This window comes from Elephas maximus, chromosome 11 (genome assembly GCF_024166365.1).
Source record: "Elephas maximus indicus isolate mEleMax1 chromosome 11, mEleMax1 primary haplotype, whole genome shotgun sequence".
NCBI lineage: Eukaryota > Metazoa > Chordata > Mammalia > Proboscidea > Elephantidae > Elephas > Elephas maximus.
Genome location: NC_064829.1, coordinates 63,927,602 through 63,950,915, shown reverse-complemented (window position 1 = coordinate 63,950,915; position 23,314 = coordinate 63,927,602). Strand labels below are relative to the sequence as shown.

General features: G+C 38.7%; 1 protein-coding gene across 16 annotated transcripts in view; it reads left to right on the top strand.

The window, feature by feature from the left end:
* Nucleotides 1-23,314, top strand: part of TCF4 (transcription factor 4) — a 389,634-nt gene that overhangs the window by 339,101 nt on the left and 27,219 nt on the right. For all 16 annotated transcript variants that reach the window (XM_049900867.1, XM_049900860.1, XM_049900875.1 and 13 more), the window contains 5 exons: nt 5,816-5,948; nt 14,170-14,237; nt 15,382-15,460; nt 18,040-18,116; nt 21,176-21,379. In XM_049900867.1, the coding sequence (XP_049756824.1) occupies nt 5,816-5,948; nt 14,170-14,237; nt 15,382-15,460; nt 18,040-18,116; nt 21,176-21,379 (561 nt within the window). The remainder of the gene's footprint in view (nt 1-5,815; nt 5,949-14,169; nt 14,238-15,381; nt 15,461-18,039; nt 18,117-21,175; nt 21,380-23,314) is intronic.

Sequence of the window (23,314 nt, the reverse complement as noted above, 5' to 3'; positions counted from 1 at the left end):
AGACTACTGTGATTGCTATTTTATGTAAGTCACATTTGACAAGGGGAACTGCCCTAGCTGAATTAAGACACCTAACCACAGTGGGGCTAATTGGACCCCATGGTGGTAGGGGCCAAGTGGCAGCACTCAATCAACAAAGACTAGGTGGGCATGGTTACCATAACAGACAGCAGAGTCAAAGGATCACAATAGTCTGACTTGTATGGATGTATGGTATTAGCTACTTAGTCATGGTGTCTCTAGGAGTGAAGTAGATGGGAAATCTGCTAAATATTTACTTGATCTGTACAAGCAGAAGAATTCTAGGTCAAGTGAATGGGAGTCTAACTTGAATTGCCAGAATAGAGTGTCACCGCTCCTCAATTCAAATCCCAGACTTGAGCCAGTTTACAGACCCACAAACCCTTGAATGAAGGGGAGGCTGGGTTCTTTTGAAGAAGGAACTCACTACACTGCCAAAAATTTATACTGTTAGCCTTTCTGCCAGCCTTCCCCAAAGGGATCTATGGCCTTTCAGGAGAGTGGGCCTTTGGGGAAAAGGAAATAATCAGATTTTGTGGGGATTAGTGGACATTGTTTCTGAACGGACACTAATTCCAGGAGACCCAAAACATCACTGTAACTGACCAGTCAGAGTGAGGGCAAGTGGAGGTCAGGTTACTAATGGAGTTTTGGCTCAGATTCATCTCGCGGTGGGTTCAGTGGGTCCACAATCCACTCCTATAGTGATTTGCCCAGTTCAGAATGCACAATTGGAATAGATATACTCAGCAGCTGGCAGAACTCCCGCACTGGATCCCTGGCAAGTGATGTGAGGGCTGTTATGGTTGAAAAGCCAAGTGGAAGCCATTAGAACTGCCCCTACCTAGAAAAATAGTAAACCAAAAGCAATACCATATTCCTGGAGAGGTTACCATCACCATCAAGGACTTGAAGGATATAGGAATGGTGATTCTCAACATATCTCCATTCAACTCATGTATTTGGCCTGTGCAAAAAACAGATGGATCTTGGAGAATGACAATGAATTATCGTAAACTTAACCAGGTTGTGACTCCAGTGTCAGCTGCTATCCATGATGTGATCTCATTGCTTGACCAAATGAATGAATCTCCTGGTACCTGGTATGCAGCTATTGATCTGGCCAGTGCCGTTTTCTCGATTCTGGTTTTGAAAGACCGCCAGAAGCAATTTGCCTTCAGCTGGCAAGGCCAGCAATACACCTTTACTGTTCTGCCTCAGAGGTGTATCAGTTCTGCAGCACTATGTCATAATTTAGTCTACAGGAACCTTGATCACCTTTCTCTTCTACAAGATGTGATACTGGTCCATTACATTGATGACTTTATATTGATTAGACCTAGTGAGAAAGAAGTGTTCAGTGACTCTGAGCTTATTGGGAAACATTTGGTGCTGGAGGGTAGGAAATTAATCCCACAAAAATTTTAAGCACCTTCCACCTCAGTGAAATTTCCAGGAGTCCAGTGGCTTGGGCCATGTTGAGATATTTCTTCTAAAGTGAAAGATAAGTTGTTACATCCGGCTCCTCTGACACATAAAAATGAGACACAATGCCTGGTGTGCCTCTTTGGATTTTGGAAGCAGTATATCCCTTATTTGGGTGTGTTATCCTGGCCTATTTATCAAATGACTCGGGAAGGTGCTGCTTTTGAGTAGGGCCCAGAACAAGTGAACGTTCTGCAAAAGGTTCAGGCTGCTGTGCAAGCTGCTCTGCCACTTGGGCCATATGATCCGGCTGATCCAGTGGTGCTTGAAGTGGCAGTGGCAGATAGAGATGCTGTTTGGAGTCTTTGGCAGGCCCCTATTGGTGAATCACAGTGCAGAGCCTTAGGATTTTGGAGCATAGCCCTGCCTTTCTCTGCAGATAACTACTCTCCTTTTGAGCAACAGCTTTTGGCTTGTTACTGGGCCTTAGTAGAGACTGAACGTTTAACCATGGGCCACCAAGTCACCATGTGTCCTGAGCTTCCCATCATGAATTGAGTGTTGTCTGACCCACAGAGCCATGTAGTCGAACATGTACAGCAGCACTCCATCATTAAATGGAAGTGGTATATACAAGATTGGGCCCAAGGAGGACCTGAAAGTACAAGTAAGTTGCATGAGGAAGTGGCCCAAATGCCCACGGCCTCCACTTCTGTCGCATTACCTGCCCTCTCCTGGTCTGCACCTGTGGCCTAGTGGGGAGTTCCTTATGATCAGTTGACGGAGGAAAAAAAAAAAACTCTTGCCTAGTTTACAGATGGTTCTGTGCAATATGCAGGCACCATTCAAAAGTGGACAGTGGCAGCACTGTGGCCCCTTTCTGGGACCTCTCTGAAGGACAGTGGTGAAGGGAAATCCTCCCAGTGGGTAGAACTTTGAGTGGTGTACCTGGTTGTTTACTTTGTTTGGAAGGATAGATAGTCAGATGTGTGATTGTATACTGATTTGTGGGCAGTGGCCAATGGTTTGCCTGGATGGTCAGGAACATGGAAGGAACATAATTGGAAAATTGTTGGCAAGGAGGTATGGGAAAGAAGTATGTGGATAGACCTCTCTGCATGAACCAAAGAAGTAAAGATATTTGTGTCCCATGTGAATGCTCACCAAACGGTAACCTCAGCAGAGGAGGATTTTAACAGTCAAGTTTATGGTATGATGCATTCTGTGGAAACTAGTCACCCTCTTTCTCCAGCCACTGCCATCATTGCCCAATGGGCTCATGAATAATGTGGCCGTCATGGCAGGGATGAAGGTTATGCATGGGCTCAGCTACATGGACTTCATTCACCAAGGCTGACTTGGCTACAGCCATTGCTGAGTGCCCAGTCTGCCAGCAGCGGAGACCAACACTGAATCCTTGATATTGCACCATTTCTAGGGGCGATCAGCCAGCAACCTCACGGCAGGTTGATTACACTGGACTGCTTCCATCATGGAGAGGACAGCATTTTGTTCTTACTGAGTTGTACGCTTACTCTGGATATGTATTTGCCTTCCTGTGCGCAATGCTTCTGACAAAACTACCATTCATGGACTCACGAAACATCTTATCCACTGTCATGGTATCCTGTACAGCATTGTCTCAGATCAGGGAACTCACTTCACAGTAAATGAAGTGTGGCAGTAGGCCTATACTTACGGAATTCACTGGCATTACCATGTTCCCCATCATCCTGAAGCAGGAACGATGGAATGGCCTCACAAAGACAGAAGTACGGCTCCAGCTAGCTGGCGATACTTTGCCAAGTTGGGGCAGTGTTCTCCAGGAGACTGTATATGCTCTAAACCAGCGTCCAACTAATGGTGCTATTTTTTTCCATAGCCAAAATTCATGGTTCTAGGAATCAAGGGTTTGAAATGATAGTGGCATCACTCACTATTATCCCTAGTGACCCACTTGCAAAATTTTTGCTTCCTGTCCCTATACCCTATTCTCTGCAGGTCTAGAAGCCTTAATTCCTAAGGGAGGAATGCTCCCACCTGGACACAAAACACAGATTCCATTGAACTGGAAGTTAAAAATGCCACCCCGCCACTTTGGGCTCCTCATGCGTCTGGATCAACAGGCAAAGAAGGGAGTTACCATATTGGCTGGTGTGATTGATCCTGACTACCAAGGGGAAATCAGATTGGTGTTGCATAATGGAGGTAAAGAAGAGTGTCTGGAATATAGGAGATCCCTTAGGACATCTCTTAGTACTACCATGGCCTGTGATTAAAGTCAGTGAAAAACTACAGAAGCCAATTTAGATGTAACTGTTAGTGGCCCAGACCCTTCAGCAATGAAGGTTTGGGTCACCCCACCAGGCATACAGCCGTGACCAGCTGATGTGCTTGCTGAGGATAAAAGGAATCTGGAATGGACGGTGGAAGAAGATAGTTCTAAATACCATTTACAACCATGTGACCAGTTACAGAAATGATGGCTGTAATTGTTACGAGTATTTCTTTTATGTATGCATCAGATATTTTTGTTTTCCTCGCTTATAAAATATGAGATCTAAACAGGGCTAGTGCATTTTCAGTTATATGCATTTTTCATGTTAGGTGCAAGCATGGCTTTGTAATTGTCTTTATTTAGAGATTGTGTATGGTTTAAGAAGATGTGTATAGGTGCCAAGTTGAAAAGGGGTGGACTGTGATATATGTGTGTACATACATGCATCACTGGTTTTGCTTCTCCAGAAAACCCAGCCTAAGACATAAGGGAAACCTCAAGAAGAGGTAGGACTCAGGATTGCCCTCACAAAATGAAGAGGGACACAACAGGAGCCCAGTGTTTTACTCCTTGTGAACAAGTGCCTGGACTTTAAGCACCCCTGACTATCAGTGTCCTATTCAATCTCTAATTTTAAATCAGACAATTTTAACAGCATCTCCAATAACAATATAATAAGAATCCATATCCCATTAGTATATACATATGTAGAAATATATATTTTAGCTTAGATGTTTTTCTTTTATATATTTTGGATACATTCAAATGCTTATGAGAACAAATTTCTGAGCTGCTTTTTATCTTGAAAAGGATATATCTTTGTAAGCAACCATGCCCCTTTAGTTATCTACCTTTTCCCAAGCAGATGGTTCAGTAGCAAATAATTTGCCTTGCAGGTATCGTGATATGCCTCAAGAAAAGTAGCTGATTTGAACAACTAGCATAATGGTTGAATTCAAAGCCAGGCCTTAAATCAAATGATTTTATAAAGATGATGTTCTGATTTCATAGTCAGCAATATAATGGATTGTTAATGGAAGAGGCTTACAAAGAAAGAACTCAAATCAAAACAAGTTAATTTCAGTTCGTGTTCTGATTTAATTAGATATAGTCATTGATTTAAAACTTTATGTATTGACCCTTCTGAGAAGTGTTTAATTGTTTGTACTTTTTTTTTTTTTTTGCCATTTTCTTGTTGGGGTTGAGAAAGATCATCAAATTTGGCAGGAAGAAGATTTGAGACAAGTTACTATTTGTTGCCATTTAGTGGCCAAGGTCAGAGTGAAGTGTAACGTAAACCATCTGGATTATGATATTGTTTTCTTCATTATAAAGTAAAATCTCTCTCAGTTGATCAATGTTGTTGTTGTTAGGTGCCATCAAGTCGGTTCTGACTCATAGCAACCCCATGCACATCAGAATGAAATACTGCCCAGTCCCTTGCCACCCTCACAATCGCTGCTGTGTGAGCCCATTATTGCAGCCACTGTGTCAGTCTGTCTCGTAAAGGGTCTCCTTTTTTGCTGACCCTCTGCTTTGCAAGGCATGATGTCCTTCAGGAATTGGTCCCTTCTGATAATATGTCCAAAGTGCATGAAATTAAATTTTGCCATCCATGCTTCTAAAGAGCATTCTGACTGTACTTCTTCCAAGACTGATTTCGTTCTTCTGGCAGTCCATGGTATATTCAATATTCTTCGCCAACACCATAATGTAAAGGCATCAATTTTTCAATTGATCAGCAGACCCCTACCCCCCCATAATAAAAATGGTCTTTTATGTTGCTAAAATCTAGGAAATGATTTTAAGTAGTATTTTTCATATTTAGAGATTGTGATTGTTTCTCAACATCTTGTGTTTCAATTGTATTTCACTATATTTGATGGAAATCCAAACTGTGTATCCATGTATTTTATTATTTGGGGAAAAATGAAAGCCACCAGATCTAAGCAAGATGTATTCTTGGGTATTTTAAACATACCATGGTTATCTCCGTTGCACAATAAAGAGTTCTGAAAGAAGTGTTAATAAACTAACCCACTAAATATTTTGTGGTTGAAGATGGCCTTCTTTTTCTGCCTCTTGCTACAGACCTATCCATCACACTCCTCAGCCGACATCAATTCCAGTCTTCCTCCAATGTCCACTTTCCACCGTAGTGGTACAAACCATTACAGCACCTCTTCCTGTACGCCTCCTGCCAACGGGACAGACAGTATAATGGGTAAGTCACGGAAATCCCAGTGTTGACACCGGCAGTCAGTGTCAGTGTTTAATGATGAAGGAACTCTTTTCTTTTTCATAATTGAACAGCAATTAGGCACTGAATATTTGTCAGATAAGTGAATAAACAAACAAATGAACCAAACAGAAATAGCCATTGGCTTGACCATAATCGCTTTTTTGTCATAAGGAACTGAAATTTAGCCATTTTAACCATTTTAAGTCTTTAGATTAAATAAGGGTCTAAATAAACCAGAACTCCCTTTGCATCTCACACTCTGAAACAGTGAACACAGTGAATTTCATGTAAGATGAGCCATTTAAAGACTAGTAAGATATGACGCATAATAGCTCTTCATAGTAGTTATTGACCACTTCTCAAATTCCAGTCACTGTGCTAAGCCATTAAGCATGACGGGCCATTGTTTCCGAAGACTGGTTCATGTGAAATTTACAGACGACTCTTAATAACTAAAGAGCTTCACCTTCTTGAGGACATGCCACTGGGGAGTCCTTCAGAGGTGAAGTGTTTGCTCACTTACGGGAGAGGAGAAAGTGAGTGCCTGGGTGTCAGTGTGCTCGAGCTTATTCACTGCTTTTTCTCAAGCAAACTGACTAACTAGTTAAGACCCTAGAAGAATGCTGCTGCCATGTGAACTGAGCCATTGTCCTCTCGTTTTTTTACATTGTTCACTGTGATCCTCTCTACGGACAGACTGTTCCCTGGTCAGCACCAGGCAGGGTGTCCAGCCACTCTGGGAGGAAAGAGTCCATGTAGGGGAGCAGGCAGCCACCCTCTTCTGAACCTGCCTTTTCCAAGCATGTCATTCAGATTACCAGCACAGCTTGAAGCTCCAGGGTAGTATTAAAACTTCAGACTTCACTGCTTCACCCACTCTGGTTCTAGCTTAAGCCTGCACCTTGCTTGGCCTTAACATCTGTCTCGGTGGGTCAGTGGTATGAACCCTTAGGGTGTGTTTTAGAAGAATGTATGATAGAGTAATGTTGGTGTTAGTTCCCCTTAGTTCTTCCCTGTTTTTTCCTTTTCTTCAAATAGTTAAAGGAGAAGAGATGTGTTTTTAAATGTTGCAAATATAATCTCCTGCCTAAATAATACACTCCCTGCTTATTCAGTAATATATTTCACACTTGAGATGAGCCATCTAACAGCCCTCACCATCATGTCTCACTGAGAACCAAATTTAGGAAACAGTTTCCATTTTTATAACTTTTCATAATAAAGCTTCTACAAATGTGTTGCATCCATTTGACCTTGGAGAGCTATAGTCAGAGGTCAGATGGGGAAGTTTTGTTAGCTAATAATGCCACTTTGGCAGATTTTAAAAACAAGAAGAAAGAAGGAACTGCAGAACTGAAAGAGTGAGAAAAGCATATTTCACGTTAGTGTGGTTTGCCAAATGGAAAGCCCCATTTCTGTAGTCATGAGGTTTAGTTATAAAGGAGGATGACTGGCCATTCGTCTACTTACACGGCAGATTTCCTGTCTGCTTTTGGTTTGAGTAGTTTTCTTTTTTTAGGAAGGTATGAAGGTGGAGCAAAATCTTGAGTTGAGGAAAAGATACTAAGACATTGTTTGAAAAAAAGTTAATAGTTTGCAGAACGGTCTTCCCAGGAGAAACACCGCGACTTGGGAAGACAGGGATTTTCTGAGGTGGTATAATCAGTCCCCATGAGAATGAGATTTGCTTTGTTTAAGCTGGGCGGCAGCTCATCATTAGCTTGTGGGTGAAAGGCCAGTCTGTCTACTCATTTAGTCTGGGCAGAGTAGAGTTAATAGGTGCATGTTATGGGCTCAGCAACATACTATTTAAGTGGAGGGAGCATCTAGATGAAAATAAAAGTAATTTAAAAAGGGAAAAGTATGAGATTTTTGGAACTCAGAAAAGGGATTTTTAGGAACAACTTTACTACATAATTTCTTCACAATAACGGGTGTGCTTGTCAAAACCTACTAGCCAAACATGAGAGTGCCTTGCAGTCTTTTAGGGAAGTAAGTAGACATGATAATTAAGCTTTTTGGAAGAGCAGACCTTGATTAATTTGCATAGATACAGATAATTAATTTAAGGGGGAACATTCTAGAAACATGTCCTCTGATCCCTTAAGTCAAAATGCAGAGGGAAATTTTAAGTATGATAGTAAGCTTCAGTATTGCACAGTGTCCGAGCGGCTCATATTTCTTCACACTTTAATTCCCTTAGGCTGTGGTTTGATTTTCAGAGTGTGGTAAAAGACAGGGATGGCAGCATGTCTGTATAACAAGAAGAGAAGCTTTCTCTTCTGATGTTAGTGATACTTTCCTAACAAACAGTATGGATTAATAGGATACATCTGTAGACTTTTGAAAATATTTGGCATATACTCATACTGAAATGCAGGAAATAAAGAAATATTACATTGCCTATATCTCAAAGAACAAACAGAGCTAATTAAATAATTGGTAAATAGGGAACACAGAGCCTGACACATGTTTGAGATTACATACATGATTCTGTAGAAAATGACTGTAAGCAATACTAATGCCGTAAGAATGGGGTTCAAGCAGTAACACATGGACATCACATTTTTCAAGTTTTTTTGGTGAACAGTTGCAAAGCAGTGCAGTCCTTTCATAAATAGCATTGATGTCTTAGGAAGCTGCTGCTTCAGTTCAGAGGGAGACCCCTGGCCCACCTCTCAGTTTCATGTTGTAACGTGTCTCCCTGGTGGTCAGCGATTGTCCTGAACTGATGATAGAACAGCACAGTGCGTGTGAAGTGTGATGTAAGCTCTAGAACTATCGGAAGGTAACCTCTCTGGAACCACATTCCTTGGCCTCTCGTTTTGTCCTCTCCATCTCAAAGATAAAAGATGCCCACTGAGGTTTGGGGAAGCTTATGATTTGTTTAGCTTGGGGGAGTGACTGGTGTTTCTTGTTTTGTTTTCTAATGCCCAATATCAGTTTTTGAGAAGCTCTTAGGAAGGATGATGCTTACTCAGATTATATTAGTTAGGGATTTTTTAGGTGACGTATTCATCTATAGATTTTTGAGAGGCCTGTTGAGAGAAATATTTTACTTGTGGCATGTTGTCTCCTACTTCTCTTGCAAGCCTTGCCAGCATGCTCTGGAGATCGCGTTAGACAGTACTGAATTGGAAGGGTTCTTTAAGCACCCTGGAATTACATGGACGTAATAGTAGTAGTTCAACTGGAGTGGCCCCCGGTTAAGGAGAGGCATTAAGTCAAGGAGTTTCAGGAGTTATCCACATCAAAGTCCTTCAGCTTTATTCCAAAAGCGCTTTTGAAGTTATGCTGCTGGGTGAAGCTCAGAAGCAGTGCACCCCATCGACTCTGAACCTGAGCATGAATATTGACAAGGAAGTATAGTTATTAGATACCTGCTGTAGATAATCAGGAAGGAGCCCTGGTGATGTAACCATTAAGTGCTCAGCTGCTAATCAAAAGATTGACGGTTGGAACCCACCCAGGGGCTCTGTGGGAGAAAGACTTGGCAATCTACTTCTGTAAAGATTTTAGCCAAGAAAACCCTATGGGGCAGTTCTGTTCTGTTACATGGGGTCACTTGGAGTCATAATCGACTTGATGGCAGAACAACATAGAGAATAGGAACATACAAAGGTAGGTAGCCACATACATTTTGCTATCCACCTATTTCCTTTCTATCAGTAGTGACATCCAGTAGCCCTTCTTGGCCAAAAGGAGTGAGAGGACTCCTTCCCATAGCTCAAAGACAGGAGTGCTGCATCTCCCCATTGCGCCATACCACCTGTATAAATTCACAGTACTCTTGTGGTTTGGGACTGCATACCCTCTCTTCCTCTCAGGGGGAATTGGGTGTGTAACTAACATAACGCATAACTGTTATAATAACTACTATTGTTTTATTAGTCTTTAACTGGCCTGCTCTCTAGTGCATGGTATTTCCCATGTTTTTAAACCTCAAACCAAACAGTGTTGAAGGAACAGGGCTACCAAGATTGATTTAACACAACATATGCTAAAGATTACCCTGGGATATCTCTCCGGTTCATGAATTAATCTGGCTTACAAGTTTCACTTCTAATGACATGTTTGTTAGACATGATGCATTTTGGTGTGTGGCTTTTCTAGTAGAAACATGCCTTTTTCCCCTTGAGGGCTTGGTTTCACAGTAATTTTATTATTAGAGTAGTCACATAATATTCACTGCGTATTTTACAAGAATCCTGAGCCTTCAAATACAGTTGGGTGATGGACAGGCACAGAGAGCATGGGAGTACTATGAGTTTTATCCTACAGTGTTAGTGCCTCTTAGCTGAAAAGACCACCAATGGAGAACAATAAACAAGTTTGATTTAAGTTTTCTCATCCATTTCCTGCACATGGTCACAAGGCCCAGCTTCCCCCCTGAATTCCTAGAAATCCCTCCTGCTAAAAATTAGTGCATTGTAGCCTCTATTGGAGGTTTTGTTTTAAGATTGTACGTAGTAGGAGTATTGGAAATGCTCCCTTTCCTGTTGTCTTCATAGACAAAAAGCTCATGTAGTTGTTGTGCTGCTTCTAATACTGTATTTTCGCACAAATAATATGTGCTTTCTGTGTTTGCTTGCTAACTGTGTGCCCTCCTCTCAAGAGGTATTTTCATAAGTGCTACTATGCCAGTTACACGTTAAAAAAAAAAAAAAATTGGCATAACAGTGCTTATGAAAATACATCGTAGGGGGAGGGCGTGATTGGCAAACAAACGTGGAAGGCGCGTGTTATTTTCGTAAAAACAGTAGTTTAATAGCAAGTGAGTCATGTGGACTCAGATTCAGTTCAGAAAACCCCACATATTAAACAGTCATCTTCTCTCCACTAGAATTGCACTTCTTATCCCTTTGATATATCCATGGTGTTCCCTTTCTGAGGTTATGGGTGTGCAATAAAGCGGTAACACATTTTCCAAATTCTGGTTTTCAGTAGTTTGTCCCCAGGCACCACCACTCCTGGCGTTTTATTTAGGGTATGTTCTAATGGGATTTGACATTTCCCTATAGCAGAGACTGAGACAGGGTGGTCCACCGTGTGCTGAAGATATGAATCCCTGCCTTCTGCTCCATCTTCTAGCCAGCTACAGCACCCGTGTTCGAGCCATCTGAACAATAATTGGGTGGCTGGCAATGTCAAATCCTCCTACAAAATTGCAGTTCCTCTTAATAACTGCTCATCTTCTACTCATGTTGTGGCTTTACATAGAGACTGATTATTTTTTCTCTTGAGCAAGAGAAATTGATTTAAGCAAAATAACCTAAGATACCAATCCAGTCTTTACCAAGTAAAGGTAATAGTTTTCATCTTTTTTCTGTTATTTGAGCATTTTTGTAATATATGATATATAAGAGGTGACAAAAACTTGTGCCTAGAATAGTAATCAAATCCTGTTACGTGAAAAACGTGAAGGAGGATTTGATGAGCACAAAGTTTAATAACTACAAATGTGTTTTGCTAAAAATGACTCATTGCTCAATGCAAAAAGAAATTATACCATTTGAAAATTAAAAATGTATTCTGATTATACTGTTTGTTATATCATTCATACAAATAAAAAGAGAAATCTTCAAGAGAAAGATCCATGTAGTTTAACATGTTTGGGGAATCTTGAAAATATGTCTTCTCCAACATTCTCTGGAGCAGAACAAAAGGCATTCCAAGTGAAAGGGCAAACTGGCCCCCATAAACTGCTTTGAAATTCAAGCCCTTGGGTTTGGCTCTCCAGCTGTTGCAAGGTAAAATGGCTCATGTGAAAAAATAGTCTGTGTCATCAGTAGCTTCTAAGAGTTGCCTTTGTAGTTCTTTTAAACATTTTCATGACAACGTGAGGTAAGGGATTGATTGTATCATTTTACTTCTTGAGTATTAATATCTCCCTCTACAAAACGGGCACGAATGGAAAGGTCAGTTAAAAAGTTTGGTACTATAGAATATTGCTAAAGAAATAATAATAAGCATATCTTGTCTCTTCTAAAATGTATTTTATACCATGCCTGATTTAGTTAAGTGTTCCTAAAATATTTTTATTGGTTTTCAGTTCTTGTTTGGTTTTGTGGAAAAAATATATATATATATACTTTTTTTTTTTTTTTAATTTGTAATCTTCATTTTGAAGTAGCTCGAAGGAAGAAGCAATCTTTTTTAAAACTACTTCTGTAACAAATTTTATGTATAAGCAAAACAATCTTGCCCTTTTTTGGCATAGGTTCCTTGTTTTAGGTAATATGACTTTTTCCAGTGTGGCTCTAAAATTTTTATTATATGAAGATCTATTTTCCAGTCAAGCAGATATCACAAATTATTTTGATTTTCAAATCTAATTTTGAGGTATATAGTAATGAAAAGACAGTAGTTGTTCTAGAAAAGAAGAGAGAAGAGAATTGCCCCCAAATACCATGGTCCAAATATGTGCTAAAAAAAAATGCTAGTGCTGTCTATGTTTTCAAAATTGTTATTCTCTTTAGAATATCTTTAGTTTTTAAAGACCTTGTTAATGCAAGCAAGCATTCTTCTTATTTTTCACACTAATTTCAATTAACTTTTATCTTATATTAAATATTTTGAGCACTCACGACGTCTGGCAGAGTTACTTCCACTATCCCAATTGCGTGATGTGAGACTCTTACTTCAAAATTCACTTACAATCTTAAGTACTAATAACCAATGTTTTTTTTCTTTTTTTTTTGATTGTAAAAATATATATAACAAAAAATTTGCCAATTCAACAAATTTTACATGTATAATTTGATGACATAAGTAATGTATTTTTAATGTTATAAACTTGTAGTAGGTAAAAGAGTAGGCTTGTTTTCTCAGAAGGTTCTTGTGTTCTTTTTATAGCGTATTGGTTTTCTTTCTGTACTTTGGTAATTAAAAAATTAATATGGGTGTGGATTTTGTCAACCAAATAAAGCATATCTCAAAAGATTTAACCTGTTGATATGTCCAACATATAAATACATAAAAATAACAAGTATAATTTCAGTGAGTTTTTAAGCCAAGGCCTAGAGAATGGAATTATGATCCAGAAGATCTGCCCACTCGAGAACTGACCCCACCACTCTGGTTTATAGACCTGGGGTCTGATCATGTACCTTTGACAGAAAGTGTGCTCTTTTGGTTCAAGGATAGGGCTGGGAATTATTAAAAACTATATACATATGCAGTGGTTTTATTTGGATTAACCCCTTAATTATAAGATTTCCTTTTCTTATTTTGAAAGATGGTGAAAAACATCTTTGCCTGGGAATTTAATGAGTTGTATTTAATTACATGTCTATTTGCTAATTTCGAGGTCCTGATAAATGCAACACAGCAAATGTTCCAGGCATTGTGTTAATGCTGAGAGCCTCAGAAGAACACTGACTAGGCCATTTTGCCACTTACTTATAAAGACAGTTACATTTGAAAGATACCTGGTACATAGAGCTGGCTTTGAATTATATACTGTCTGTATCTCTTTATTGCCAGCACTTTTTGTTCATCTATTTTGTAGATAAAAATACCAGTGTTTAAGGTAAGGAGATAAAAGTTTCATGGATATGCAGACTTATTTTCTCTCTGGAATTTGAGGCCGTATTGACTTTTAGTAGCACAACAATTCAAATTTTTTCATGTGAACACACACTTAAATATGTAGAGAATGTGTGTAGTTTAAAATATTAGAAATATTTTCTTTCTTAGGAAGCCAGATCTTTTCTAGGTTGTTCGTTTTGTTTATTGTCGAACTCTGAGAGGGATACCCCATATTGCTACATACCCAGTTATTTTATTTATTTGAAAAGAAGTGTAAATTATTGATGATGATAATTCAATTTACTAGATAAAAATATAAAGGAAACCCAAAGTTTGAGGACTTCAGAGACCTGAAAGTGCCCATACTTCCTGGCAGTGAACTTCACTGGTTTGCTCAAGACTATTCACCAGTTGCTCCGTAAGAAGCACGGGGTGGGGGAAACTAAGACACTTTATCTTTAAACCAAGGTGTCAGGTTTATATTTTATCTGTAAAAAATGTAACATGAATATATTTGACATCTACCTCAGCAAACAAATTAATGCTAATTAAAGATTAATGTGTTGTAATTAGCATTAAAAATGCAATTAAGTTGTGAGTAAATGGACCAGGAATAGAAAATCGTGAGATGTCTCACTGCCTGGTTTTCATATTCTGCCTTTTGTTTCTGCAGCAAATAGAGGAAGCGGGGCAGCAGGCAGTTCCCAGACTGGAGATGCTCTGGGGAAAGCACTTGCTTCGGTGAGGAAATACTGACTTTGGATTCCACGTGTACCATTGTAGAAGGGTGAACCTTGATCACAAGTGGACATTTGGAGTTTTAGGAACTGAATGACAAACAGACTTGTTTTTGTTTTGGAGAAATGAAAGCTTCCTTAAATAATAATCATTGGAAAATTTGAGGAGAGCGTGCTAAAGCTTCCAGTACATGGACGGTCTACTCCGTTCTTGTCTTCTGACAATCTTGCTCAGCAATTACGAGGCAGTAGATGTTCTTAGGGCCTTTCAGTTTACAGATTCTCTGTCTGGATTTCTGAATTTCATATTCTTTGTATGGATGCTCGTTGAAGAGCTAAGATTGGTTTTACAAAGGGCATTGTAAAACACTTTGGAAAAGGAATTTGAAGATGTCCAAATGGCAGACTGGGTTCTATGTAGAAGTTGTCACATAATTGGCACCCAGGAAATCCGCTTCTCTGCCTTGTGGGCCCACTGCCGGGAGGCGAGAATTGAACAGTTCTGGTATGTTCACTAGTGAAAAAATGGCACATCTTATATGTCCGAGGGGGCACACCTGATAGTTTGTCCAAAAGACACACACGGTCATTTACAGATGGAAATGGAAAGCCATTGCTCTTACTAAGATTTTGTCTCTTCGACTGGTTTCTTCTCACCACTGGGAGCATAAAATAAGTTGGATTTATATTAGCGTTATGCCGTAAAGTCAGCAAAAGTTTTTCTTTAACCTGACTCTTCTAACACCTGGGATCAAATACCTTAACCATAGTGAAGAAGGAGTTGGACAAAAATCTCAGAGATGGTACCATCCAACCTCTTCTTTTGTGGATGAAGAAAGTGATGTTTAGAGAATCTATGTGGCTCACCCATGGTTAATGGTAATCCAAAGGATTAAAACCAGAGCCTGTTGATTGCCAACTCAGTTCTTCTTCCGTGATCCCATACCACCTCAATAATTATTCTTTTGGAAATTTAAGTAATTGCCAAGTTTTTCATTTAAAATATTGGTACTATAGCTGATTGTTACATTTATTTCATAACTTGTAATTTTTAAATGAATTGCATTGATACTTTGTAGTTTAAAAAAATTGTTCACTGTTTAATCCTAATGAATGAGGTTTTTTGTTTTTCTCCCCACTGTTTTAAGATCTATTCTCCAGATCACACTAACAACAGCTTTTCATCAAACCCTTCAACTCCTGTTGGCTCTCCTCCTTCTCTCTCAGGTACTGTATGTGAAATACCATTTCATCATGGTAACAGTTTTTGAAAATGATTTTCCCCTTCTAATTCCTGCTCTAGTAGGTAGAAACTCCTTCCAGAATCCCAAAACATAACATTCCCATACAGAAAAATACAAAGGGGTGGGAGAGACAGACTGCCATATGAAGGTACAACCATTTACATCCAAAACATTTCTAAAAGGTACATGATTGGATGTTTTTAGAATGCACAGGCTTATGAAAAACTTATCTCTTAAAACGTTCCCTGGCTCTTGAGAAGATACCCCTCAATAGTATACTCCAGTAAAAAATCTCAGATGAAACACTCGATTAATATAGTCATGGGATGGAATGAAATATAAATATAAACTACTCAAAAGAATCATTTCCCATGGAAATCTTGGGTTTCTGGAATTCTTTCTTTAAAGGCCATGCCATTGGAATCTTTGAGGAAAAGCTATAATTTTCTGAATAAATTGTGAGGTGATTGTGTGAAGTAAAAGGGGATGTTTGCCTTTAAAAATAGCAAATAAACCTTTTTTTTTTAATACCTTCAAACTGACTAGTTACAATTTGTGGAATTATATCAGTAAATCGCTTCACTTTTCAAAGGTTCATTTAAGAGGTTCATTGCCCTTCCAGTATAAATGCTTCCAGAGAACCTGAACTAGTATATGTCTCTACTCTTTGGAAAGAGGACAGGTGGCTTCTGAAAGAGCTTTCTTTGACTAAAGAACTAAATCACATCTGTGCCTAATTGAAACCTGCCCTTAATGTAATTTTTGGTGAAGCTGTTGCCTCTTGGACCCTGTATTATTCCAGCATGCACCACTCACATGATCCATTAACTGAGCTCCCTGGTAGAGAATGGGAGATTTCAGATGGCCACAAAACTTTCAGAGGTGGTGACCATGGTTTAGTTGGGATTTACTATCAGCTTTTTCCAAGTCCTCCATTGACGTGGGATGATCACAGAATAGAAAGAGCAGTAGCTGGATGCTAAAGTCCTTATGTCCAGAGAGAGAAAGTCAAAGCTGGGAAGAAAGAGTGATGAAGTTAAGAGGATAATGAAACAACAGTGAAACATTCCCTGGTGCTTTCTTTACAGAAATGGAAAGTAAAGTTCAGTATTGTTCTACTCTTCTGGCTGAGTATCATGTTGTTAGGCTTTAAAAAATGGTCACAGGTATCGATGTCCAGAACCAGAGGAGTGGGCACAAAGGACTTTGAGACCCAGGGAGTTGGGTGATGAGGGAATATGAGTAGGTAGAACTCCAAGTTCCCCGCTTGAAATGGAGCAGCTCTAATTTCATCTGTTTTATAATTTGTTGGAAAATTATCTGTGGTCTTAGTAAAGTTTAGGAACAATTAATTTAGTAGGATGCCGTGATTTAACAGGAGTGTGTACTGAGGTCCAGAAAGGATGTGTGACTTATGAAGGTTCCACCAGTAGTAATATCTGAGCTAGGATGAGAACCTGGAATTCACCATTCTGCCACTCCACTTCTAGGTTCATTATGGGAGAGGAAAGTGGTGATGCATAGATCGTTCCAGAAAATGCCACAAGGACCTTAAAATTTGCGCAGCATGCTTTAGGTGGAAGGCACAGAAAAAAGGCTGGAGCCTGCCACCTTCCAGGGTCCTGGTAACGTGACCTGGAAAACCACACATTAGGAAGAAAGAACTTTTATGAAGATGTAAATATACGGATAGATTGCTGTTTTCACACTGATAACTCTTGTCTCAGTTTTGCCACTGAAAGTAATTCAACAAAATATTCTATTTTTATTTAGTAGACATACTCACGGGCACACCCAGAAAAGATAAGAAGAATAGCTTTGAAAAATGTTAACATTATCGAGGGATGGGATTTCAATGAGGTCATAGATAATATTTTTCCTGTTTCGAACTATGTATTTCCTAAGTTTTCAACACTGAATGTGTATTATTTTAAATTTAAAAGTGGTTTTTATATTGTAAGTTACACATTTAGTATGTATTACAACATGAATTCTTCTCTACCTTCAAGTTCAGTGGAGTCAGAAAAAAAAAAATATTTTCTTTGGGAGAAACTGGTTAGTTGCTACTGTTACATTGAGTTTTTTAAAGTGCTAGTTTGGCAGATCACTGCCAGCTAATCTTATTTTGAAGCTGTATTGTTCAAGTGTCATTTGTAAAATAAGTAGTAAAGTCATTTTCCATTGGTGAAAGAATGTTGCTTTAATGTAAGCTGGCCTTGCATGAAGGTCTTAGAAAACCCCTTAGCCACTCTTGAAAGTACCTTGTCTATCTATGTAAGTGATAGTTTTCCTTTAACAGGAGACCTTCTAGCTAAAATTCAGAATGAATTAATTAGGAGGCAGCCTTTGGGAATTCCGAGTCTTTGTAAAATCTATTGAAAATCTGTAGATTTTACATTTAAAATACTTCCATTGTCCAAAAATTCTCATATGGAGCATTTATTCTCATAATGTACCTTATTGTCTAAATGAAAATCAACATTGCTGCTTCTGTTAAAAAAAAGTTGGTGAGATTTTTTTTAAGATACTGTGGAGCTAATGTAATCCCCATTTTATTATCAGCAGGCACAGCTGTTTGGTCTAGAAATGGAGGACAGGCCTCATCATCTCCTAATTATGAAGGACCCTTACACTCTTTGGTAAGTCTTATCTGCTATCTCTCTTCTCTCCATTTTCAGGCCTTACTTTGCTTTTTGCATCTACTTTACTCTCAAGGATTCTAATTTTCCCTATTATTAACTTTAGATAATTGTTAGACACACAAGTTGGTTTGGAGCCAGAGTTATTAGGCTATGATTGTTTCTATTTGTAAATTATAATCCAGGTACTACAGTGGAAGCTCCCAAGCTCTAAATACTTAGCACGAGATGAGAGATTGAAAGTGCTAGAAGGATGTTGGCCACCTCTGCATTTTTGGGAAAGGTCCCTGGATCTCCAGCCAGACTGCATGACTGGAAAAATTCATGATTGTATATACCTCTGCTTTGCTTTCCAGAATAACAGGTTTCCTTTTGACCTGTGAACAAGAAGTTTACTTCGGTTCTGGTAGAAATCCAGTAATATCATTGACAGTTAAAAAAAAAAAAAAAAGGCCTACTTTCTTTACCCATGGACATTTTTAGGGAATAACTGAAAATGTCCATGGGTGTAATTAGTATTATAAATATTCACATGGTGATTCGGTGTCTAATACTGTAGTATTTCTCTATTCATGCTGGGTAGGGCTGGAATAATGCATAAAACAACACTGTGCTAACTGCTGTCTATGCAATATTTAGTCTGTATATGAATCAAGCGGGGAGGGGCAGCAACAAGTGAAAAGAGCCTTCCGGTCCTTCAGGGTTGAGTTCCCTTTTCTTCCTCTATATTTTGAGATGGAACGTGAAAGAAGGAATCTATCTAAAGAGTGTCTTGTCAGCAGTTCAGGCTTCTTCTCTCCCCTTTCAGCTTACTATTATGGATAAAGATGAAAATATAAAGGTGGGTTCCCCCCTCCCTTGTGCCCTTGTTATAACATGTGCATCACCCAAGCGTGCATTTTAGAAAATTAAGCAACTGAAGAGTGAGACAAGAGTCCACCACCCAGGCCAACTAATCGGAAGACTGTACCCAGATAAGCCGTAGCTGTTTAAGTGTTTACCTCCGTTGGTTATCCTCTGAGACCCATCTATCAAAACTGGGCTTTGTCTACCTCTATAACTGTAAAGACTAGGCTTATACTTGTAAACTACAATGTCAATTCTCTTCAAATGCTGAACCTGCAGGGGGATGGGGAATTCTGAAGCATAACCAACTCTCTTCACCATGATGCTGTGAGCCAGACAGTATGCTAGCCACATGGGCTATTTCTTATCATGCTTATAGTTACAGTTGGAAGTAGATGTTATCATTCCTGTTTTTATAAGAAGCATAGACTCAAAGAAGTTTGGCAACTTTTCAAGATGCAACAAGTAGCAGAGCTAAAATTCTAGGGAGATCATTTAACCCCACAGCCCACAAAATCAAAATGCTCCCTACCATAGACTAACTGTATTAGACACACATTACTTCCTGTTGGTCAAGTAATTAGAAATAGTTTTCCTTATGCAGTAGAGCCAGCTGATGCATGTGTTTGCACAGACCATTGGAAATCAAAGTGGATTGTAGCATGATATAGTAAAAAGAGGCAGTAGGTTTGAAGTCAGAAGACCTAGATTCCAGCCCTGGCTTTGCCATTTCCTGGCAGGGTGACACTGAGCAATGAGTTCATTTAATCTCTCTGAGCCTCATTTTCACATCTATATGGAAGGAATAAGAGTGTCTTCTCTGCCCTACCCATGTGAAATGAGGACCCAGTGAGATGGTATATTTCGAAGTGCACGCTGGAGAGTGGTATGCAGGCACTTACTTGATGCCATTATTGATCACACTGACCAAACAAAAAAAAAAATAGGCATCTACATATCTTTTTTCTCCACTGAAAACTGTAGCATAAACCTTATCTAGCCCAGAAAAAAGGGTTGGTTGGTTGGGTTGATTGGATTTTAGTTGTGTAAACCCATTGCCATCAAGTTGATGCTGACTCACAGCCATACTGTAGCACAGAGTAGAACTTAGAACTGCCCCATAGGGTTCCCAAGGAGCAGCTGATAGATTTGAACTGCTGACCTTTTGGTTAGCAGCTGAGTTCTTAACCACTGCACCACCAGGGCTAAGTTGCATAAGGTAGTGAATTCTATAGTAGTATATTTGGGGTATTGAAATCAGTTAGAAGCCCCCCAGTGATTGATTCAAGTATTTATGTCTCTTCTGTCTTCAGATCTCATACCATTATGGTTGATAGAATTTTGTCATTTTTTTTCCCTGTAAATATGTTGAGGCCCTTAATAAAATGTTATATTACAGTATTTGTGCTACGTAAAGCTATTGTTGGTAATAGCTAAAAAGCAAGAAACAGATGAAAATCAAAAGAATTCAACAAAAGATTGCAATCTGTATGTAATATAAGTAGCTGCACTTTGGCTTTGTATTTAGCACTGTACCATATATATGCCATAGGGGAAACCCAGGAAGTATGCCTTCAAGAAGATAATTTAATTGGGAAACTAAAATAGGTCATATTTGCATTGTTAATTTTTTGAGTTATTGAACCAATGCCTGTCACAATGTTCCTTTAATTCAATGAATGTTTCCCTTTCCTAAAGTAAACCTGAGTTCTCATTAAAGCTAATGTAATGTAGTATATATAAAAAAAAATAGCACACCAAAAAAAAACCTGTTGCAGCTGAGTCAGTTCCTACTCCCAGCAAATAGAGACCCTATAGGAGAGAGAGTAGAACTGTCCCATAGGGTTTTCAAGAAGTGGCTAGTGGATTCAAACTGCAGACCTTTTGGTTACCAGCCAAGTTCTTAACGACTATGCCACCAGGGCTCCAGTATATGGCATAGGTACATTATAACATCCTGGAAGAATTACAGAATTTACTCTGCTATGAAAAATAACATAATTATAACATTAATATTTTATACCAGTTTTATAGAAGGGATGCTATTTATTTTTATTATTTTTCAAAGGAAATAAACTTTAATGGAAACACATATTCAGAAACCTTTCTGCCTTTGTATGAACTGTGATTCATATCAGCCAAAATTTTACTTCTATAACCCTTGAATGCATTTCAAACTTAATCAAAATTTCACATCATTTATGAACCAACAGCAAAGCCGAATTGAAGATCGTTTAGAAAGACTGGATGACGCTATCCATGTTCTCCGGAATCATGCAGTGGGCCCGTCCACAGCTATGCCTGGTGGTCATGGAGACATGCATGGGATCATTGGACCTTCTCATAATGGAGCAATGGGTGGTCTGGGCTCAGGGTATGGAACCGGTCTTCTATCAGCCAACAGACATTCACTCATGGTAAGTGATGAAATTTGTAGACTCTGTAGATATTGTGGAGAATTAGAATATTAGGCTAAGATATTATGCTACCTTTTTTTTTTTTTGAGCAGCTGTATTGAGATAAAATTCACATAGCTTATAGTCGACCCATTTCAATTGTACAATTCAATGTTTTTTAATCTATTCATAGGGTCTAATTTTAGAACATTTTTCTCCCCCTCCCCAAATAATCCCATTAGCTGTTAGTCCCCATTTCCACGTTTCATGTAAATGGAATTGTACAATTGTGGTCTTTTGTGACTGGTCCCTTCACTGTTTTCAAGGCTTATATCCATGTTCTACCATATATCAGAGCTTTATTCCTTTTTATTGTCAGGTAACCCGTCATTGTATGAATATACCCCATTATGTTTCTCCATTCATCAGGCGATGGATATGTGGGTTGTTTCCACTCGTTGGTTTATTAGGAATAATGCTGATATGAGCATTCAAGTACAAGTTTTTGTGTGAACAGAGGTTTCATTTCACTTGGTTATATACCTAGGAGTGAATTGCTGGGTCATTGCTGGCGTTTTTAATTATTCATCTTGGTGACTTCTGTTAAAGGACTCAAATTATGCTCATGTTACAGTGTTGGCATTTTGAACATGAATGGAATTTTGTCTTATTTATTAATGAAGCCATTCAGTGTCTTTTGATTCTGAATATGGGAGATAGAAATATATGATGTTTGCCTGTGTAAATACATAGTGAGAGACATGTTTTACTGTATACCATAGTTTTGCCACTACCTATTTATGAATAAGTCTTTAATAATATTTAAGTAAATTTGTCTGTATTACAATTGGGATTTAAGTTTTTTCCATTACTTTTGGAGAACATCCTTTTTTTAGTGATGGTGAAGATTTGGAGAACTCTTTAACAAAATAGTAAGTGGTGACAGTTAATGGAGTGATGACATATGGGGGGAATTTAACTTTACTAGTAATTTACTCGATGGCAATGGGAGTGATTCTGTGTATTTCTTTTTAAACCTTTCTGCCTCGCCAGCAAACACCTTAGTATCCTGTTTTGTATCTCATGTTTGTTCTTGTTAGCCATCAAGTTGATTTTTGACTCATAGTGACCCTGTATGACAGAGTAGAACTTCCCCCGTAGTGTTTTCTTGGCTGTAATCTTTATGAGAGCAGATCACCAGGGCTTTTCCCCTGGGGAACTGCTGGGTGGATTTGAACGGCCAGCCTTTTGCTTAGCAGCTGAGGGCTTAACCACTGTGCCGCCAGGGCTCCTTTTGTGTCTTATAGATTCTTCAAAAAAGTTGCTTGGATGAAGGCCCGTTCTCCATTGTCGCTATAGCATCTCAGGTTTAAAGATGGTTCCAAAAGGAGAATTCAGAATAAGTATAAGTTATCTTGAGATTGCTGCTCAATGGTATCCTTCTGCCCTTCTTTTAATTTCTCTTAATAAAAGACTAAGATTAAAAGCACCATGTCTAGTGCTGTATTATTGAAACCCACAACCAATTTGAAACCAAAAATACTGGTTTATAAATAGAAGCAATGAACTCACTTCTGAAATGTGGAAAGATATTTTTGAATACCAAAGCAAAATCTATTTTTCTTTTTTTCCTTTCCTTTGACCTCTACCCTAAAAATTCATCATTGACTAAAATTGTTTGTCTGTTCATGGCAGTTGCTAAGAGTTTACAAAAGGAAAGTCTAGATTTTAATTTAGCTTGGCCTCAGGTAATGTGTTAAATACACTTGGGATGCATATAGTATGAGATTTCAGTTTGTACAGCGCTTTTTTTTTTTAACTACAATGTTTAAACAATACTGCTTTTAATTAAGAAATCTGGCTTTATTAAAAGCTGGATCTGTGACTTATAACCGTTTCTGTATATCTGCTCTCAATCAAGAGAAAAATAGTTTAATTTCTCTAGCTGTGTTCATT